General features: G+C 46.9%; 1 protein-coding gene across 11 annotated transcripts in view; it reads right to left on the bottom strand.

Moving 5' to 3' along the window:
* The window catches only part of OS9 (OS9 endoplasmic reticulum lectin), a 29,564-nt gene extending 25,407 nt beyond the window's left edge, over positions 1-4,157 (bottom strand). For 7 of the 11 annotated variants that reach the window (XM_065887910.1, XM_065887913.1, XM_065887909.1 and 4 more), the window contains exons 1-5: positions 3,973-4,134; positions 3,370-3,546; positions 2,158-2,221; positions 1,951-2,027; positions 1,667-1,765 (exon numbers count right to left, since the gene is read on the bottom strand). In XM_065887910.1, coding sequence (XP_065743982.1) covers positions 1,667-1,765; positions 1,951-2,027; positions 2,158-2,221; positions 3,370-3,546; positions 3,973-4,134 — 579 coding nt within the window. Of the gene's footprint in view, positions 1-1,666; positions 1,766-1,950; positions 2,028-2,157; positions 2,222-3,369; positions 3,547-3,972 lie in introns of all 11 variants that reach the window. The other 4 variants (XM_065887914.1, XM_065887918.1, XM_065887917.1 and 1 more) reach the window with 4 other exon arrangements.
* Between the last annotated feature and the right edge of the window lie 1,843 nt (positions 4,158-6,000).

Genomic DNA, 6,000 nt, shown 5'->3' on the forward strand with positions numbered 1-6,000 from the left:
ACTCAAAAAATAAACTAATTTCAGGAAATGATACATGCATTGAAGAATATAAAACACCGTAGGTGTTTACCAGGATCAAGGCGGAAGGGTGTGTGTGTCTGTGTGCCTATGTTAGGTCTCCCTGTGGAGGTGTCATAGGTGTATATAACCTGACAGGATGGAGCCAGCCATTTAAAGATCTCTGGGAAGATGGCGCTAGGCAGAGGGAACAATGAGACTCACTGGTTCAAAGGACAGGAAGAAGGGCAGTGGGACAGAAACGCAGTAAGATGTTATATCTCCAACCCAGACCCTGTCCCGGAACTCCAGAGTTACAGACTCAACTACCAACTGACCATCACCACTGGGATATCTAATAGGCATCTTGACCTTCATATGTCCCACACCAGCCTAGTTTCTTCCTCCAAACCCGTTTCTTCCCACTTGAGTAAATGACAATTCCATTCTCCCAGTTGCTCAAGCTAAAATCCCTGGCGTCATACTTGACTTCACCTCACATCCAATCCATCAACAAATCTTGGCTCTACCTTCAAAATATATCCAGAATCTGGCTGCTTCCCACCACCTCCACTGCTGCCACCCCAGCCTATGCTGAAGTATTTGGATCTTATCCTTTGTGTGAGGCATAATTATTGAAGGTTTTCCAGAACTCAGTAGAGAAGGGACACTTGCTCATAGTGGTGTGCTGAAGCCAGCTCAGGCCAGTTCGCCAGAGCCAACTGGTAAGTTTTCAGGAATGTTGCAAGATGATTGACATCACAGTGATAGTATGAATTTTGCCATGATGGGGATATTTATACCATGGATACTGGCAAACATTACATCTGGGCTTCCCCCTCCACCACCCCACCCTACCCTGGCGATCCCGGTGCTCCACATTTACCAGCACACAGCTGCATGTGCAAATCTGTATTACATGAAGATAATTCTTGTGTCATGTGGTTCTCTACAGGTGTTTATGTTTGTGAATACACATTAGAATCACCTGAGAAACTCTGCCTACCATACAGCTGTCTGCCTGAACTCAGTTAAGGACTACTGGATGGGGAGCACTTGTTAAGAGGCTGTTGGCAGTGATGGAAGTGAGATGAAGGTACCAAGCATGGGAAAGAAGAGGCGAGCTGTGAGAGAAGTCTAGAAGTAGAGAGTGGACTTTGTTGTTGACCCTGATTCCTTTCCTCCATATCACTTCTCAGTTTGTAATCACAGGCTCATTTCTGTGATTCTTTAGTCTCTGTCTTCCTCTCCTGACTGTAGTCCATGAGGGCAGGGGCTGCGTGTCTGCTCACCACTGTACCCCCAGAGCAGAGCCCAATACCTACACCAGCACGACCTCATTGCAGAGTCGTTAAATGATGAAAGGAGGACAAATTGAAGAAGTAAGAGTCAATAATGACACTCAGATGTCCAGCTTAGGTGACAAAAAGGAGAAACACAGATAAAAGTGTGGTTGGGGGTTCAGAGGGGAGGATTTGGGAAATGTTGACTTGAACTGCCTCTGAAAATCCAGGCAGTGACGTGAAGCTAGAAATATGAGTCTTAAACTTAGAGTTTAGGGTCTGGGAGAGAAACTCTTGACTATACCACGCAAACCTGCCCTCTTCCCTTAGAATCTGAGTTGTCACTGGGGGAGGGGGAGTGTCAACTTCCCTCACCCAAGACTCACCCGAACCTCAGCCTCCCGGGGCCTCCCGTTGAGGTCGCATTTGGACCCGTTGCCATAGGTCTGGCTGTGGTAGCGTTTCAGGCGATGCTGCTTGGAGGCCTGGGGAGGACATCAGGCAGGAGGAAGGGGTGTGAGAAAGACAGCAAGAGGGAAGAAGAGCACTTTATCCTAGTAGCCACCAAACCCCAAGAAACACGTCAGCTAATCCTGACCCTCCCCTTCTCGTCAGGGCTCTCAGTCTGCAGCCCAGACCCCTTTCTCTCCCAATCCCACACTCCTGCCACCTTGGCTGTTTCATCATTCCAGTCGAAGGCCGATTGGTAGTAGCCGAGATAGAGGACTTCACCTTTGATCTCTGAATCTGCAAAAGAAAGCACAGTGAAGCGTGGTTACCCTGTCCTCAGAGGACTAGGAGGGAAGGGAACTGGGGAGGCAGGTCACCTTCCATGACAGGTTGCTGAGGGCTTAGGAAAAATGTAGGCGGGAGTCACCTTCCATGTGGTACTGCTGGATGTGGCGTCCATAGCAGAATTCATATGTCCACCAGTCCTTGGTCTAACAGTAAAAAAAAATGAACAATCGGGGGATGGAGTACAGATGTCTCTTCTTGGAACCAGAATCTCTCCTGGCTCCAAGACACATAATCTCTCATTTACTTTTCATCTCCCTCTGCTTCCACACTCAATCCTCCAGGTTCTCGGTGAGGAGGGAGGGCTGTTTGCCTTCTGTGACTTGGAGAGAGACCTCTACAGCCTAAGTGGTTTGCACCTGTAGGCTTTCCACTCTTCTCTTTTTATAAAAAAGTCCTTCTTTGGGGACCTCCCTGGTGGTCCAGTAGTAAAGAATCTGCCTTGCAATGCAGGGGATGTGGGTTCGATCCCTGGTTAGGGAACTAAGATCCCACATAGCGTGGTGCAACTAAGCCTGCGTGCCTCAAACTAGAGAGCCCACGCGCCCTGGAGCCTGCGTGCCACAACTAGAGAAAAGAAAAACCCGCACGCCACAAGTAGAGAGAGAAGCCCGCGCGCCGCAGTGAAAGATCTCGTGTGCCTCAACGAAGATCCCACGTGCGGCAACTGAGACCCAACACAGCCAAAAGAAGAAAAAAAATCCTTCTTTGTCGTCCATAAAGATACGAAACCATGATATCCTTGTAGCATTCAGACCAGGGAAACATAGAATATTAAAGTATTAATTGAACTCCCTTATACTGTTTTAGCCACGGGGGATACAGCTGTGAACAAGATAAATTCTTTGACTTCATAGACTTACGTTCTAGTGCTAGGACTCAGACCAAAAATGAATAAACGGACGATTCAGTTAAAAAGATGATTTCAGATCATGAAAAGTGCCATGATGAAAATAAAATAGGATACTGGGCAGAGAGTGACAGGGGAGGGGGTGACTTTACCAGGAAGGCTTCTCTAGGGGAGTGCCCCTACTGCCCCACATTGACCCTCTTTAGCACCTCAATCTTAGCTTAACCCTTATTCTGAGCTCTTCTAACTCTCCTCTACATTCAGCAAAGTGTCATCAGTGGTTACAGGATTCTTTGCTTCTTTCCTATCTGTACAATATGCCTACTCCTTCAATGGCCTTCTTAATTCCAACAGATCCTCCCCATCACTCCTCATTCACAGGCACAATGGTTCCCAAATAGATAGTTTCCAAGCCCTAGTTCCCTCCATCCCAGTCCCTTTCACCTTCAGCAGGCAAGGCGCATCTTTCATTGGGTTCAACAACTCAGGGATCCCAGGCCCTTGGTAAGCAGGTGCCTCCTCCTCCCTTTCACGCTGGAAGTGAATAGCTCCAGCTGGCAGGCGACATTCATAGCGCTGCTTGTACTTAGAGGAGACAATTACCACGTCCGAAGCTTGGCTCTGGGAAAGAAGTGCGGGTCGGGGTGCAGGGAGGCAAAGAGAGGTTGGGATCAGGGAGAACAACGAGATCCCTCTTCATATCCTGGGGAAGAGCCCAGTCAAGACAGAGAGAACCACAAGTCCTCCAGCTGTGTTTAGCGGGTGAGGGGCAAGGGCACTCCCACTTCTCCACGGGGGAGGAGTCTGAGTGTTTCAATCAGGAACTGGGACCTGAAGTGGACAGTGGGAAGCCCCACCCCTCCCAGGCCCTGGCCCCAAGGGAATGGGTCTCCGATTACGACCCTCCGGAGTCCTCATAAAACCCCTGCTTAACTCTTCCCGATTCTCCTTAGGCTCCCGCCACAGACTCCACAGCTGCCCTTCTTCCTCTACCTTCTCCCCCTTCCCCTTCTGCCCCGGACCCTCGTCCCCTCTACGCCTCCTCACCTGCCCTCCCATGACAGGCAACGGCAGTATCTCGATCCCATAACGCATCTCACTCAGCTCCTCCAGGTTCAGGCTCCCGACACCGCCGGTCAGACTTGCGGGAAACAGGAGCCCCAGAAGTAGCAGCCCCAACAGACTGGACAGCAGCGTTTCCGCCGCCATCTTTCGTTCCCCTTCTAATCCAGAACAACTCCTTCCGCCCTAAACCTGGCGGCGGCCTCACCCCGCCCATCAACGCCACAAGGTGTCATTGGCTAAATGTTCTGTCCCTCTTATGTGCCCTAGTCCCATTTGCCAACGTGGCTCCAAAGCCCACGAGGAGGTGGATCACGACGATTAGCAAAACCACTCGCTGCTCACGATTGGTCAGAGAGGCCAACCAATCACCAACGATATCGGACCCCCTCCCACCCTCCATCAGTTCCAGAGAGGCACCGTCTACCCGCTAGGCCTAGTTAAGCAGTTTTTCTCGGTCCTCGCCCAGCTGTTGTGCGCATCTCTAATTGCTTTTTAAGCCGTTTCTTGTATTGTGTCCGGCCGCCGCCAGGCGGAGGATCGAGGCGGATGGGTGCGTGCACGCAATACTCCTGAAAGCTGCTTAATACTTGTGGCAAAACAATTATTATATAATAGTATTCCTCTTTTCACATATACATACAACTTAAGGGCAATCTGGCAAATTTCTGTCAAAACCTTTCAGCGCGATCCTGCAGTTGTCGTCTAATAAAATTATCCTAAAGAAATAATGGGGACTTCCAGTTGAAAACCGGGAGCTGGGGGGAGAGGGGCAGGCAGCGAATGCACGTATTATCCTCCAGGCCATGTAGGAACAAAGGGACAGGGAAAGGAGACAACAGCAGCAACATTTTAGAAGCTAGAAAGCAAATGGAGGAATGGTAACTGATTTAGCAAACCTGTGAAATTGATTCCTAAACAAACATAAACATGAAATGACTGTATCTTTGGAAAAACTCATCTGGAGAATCTGTCCAGCCCCAAAGAGAAATCCCAAAGATACTCTCATCAGGCTTCTCTTAAAGAAATAGGTGAAGGAATCCTACAATTAAGCCCTTGGCCTATGTGCCCCAGCCCTCACACAATCCTTCCAATCAGCTTTTTAATATCCTCATTCTAAAATATAAGCTGACAGCCAAGGATCATAAAAAATTTAAGGAAAGTATTTAATGTACAAGAAAGACACCAAAACAAGCAAGAAGAAAAAGAGCAACTTAGAGGAAACAAATTGCAAGGGAGAAAAAGCAACTGAAAATTAAACAAAAAATCCATCAAGATCCTCGGAGAGATAATATATTGTGTGTGTAAGATAACAACAGGAATCTATTTTTAAAAGTAACTACTATTCAGGTAAGAAAAAGAGAGCTCTTGGAAATCAAAACCATGATAGCAGAAATAAAAATTCAGTAGAAAGACTGGAGGATAAAGTTGAAAATCAAATTTGCTCTACCTTAGGAGAAAATTAATAAAAAGCAAAGGATCAGTCCAGCAAGTTGAACATCTGAATAATGACAGTTCCACAAAAAGAACAGAGACTCAGAATGGAAGAAATCATCACAGAAATTATTTTAAAGTATTATCCTGAAATGGAGAACTGAGCCTCTAAATTGAAAGGGCACACTGATAGCAAAACAAATCAGGCCCACACCACATCCATCATTATAGAATTTCAAAACACTGGACACAGACAAACGATTCTAAGAGCTTCTAGAGAGAAAGGACAAATTGCATACAAGGATCAAGAATCAGAGCAGTTAGGCTTATCAAAACATTGTAAGATAGAAGACAAGAAAGAATGGTTTCAAATTTTTGAAGGAAATTATTTCCAACCTAGAATTCTACACACAGCCAAACTATGATCTAATTATGAGTCCAGAATAAAGACAATTTCAGACATGCAAGGTCTCAAAATATGGATATTCCATGCATTGTTCTTCAGAAAGATAGGAGAGGATTTATTACACCAGGACAACTGTTAGTCAAAAGACAGAAAAAGTATGAAATCCAAGAAAC

This window comes from Phocoena phocoena, chromosome 11 (genome assembly GCF_963924675.1).
Source record: "Phocoena phocoena chromosome 11, mPhoPho1.1, whole genome shotgun sequence".
In the NCBI taxonomy this organism is placed as follows: domain Eukaryota; kingdom Metazoa; phylum Chordata; class Mammalia; order Artiodactyla; family Phocoenidae; genus Phocoena; species Phocoena phocoena.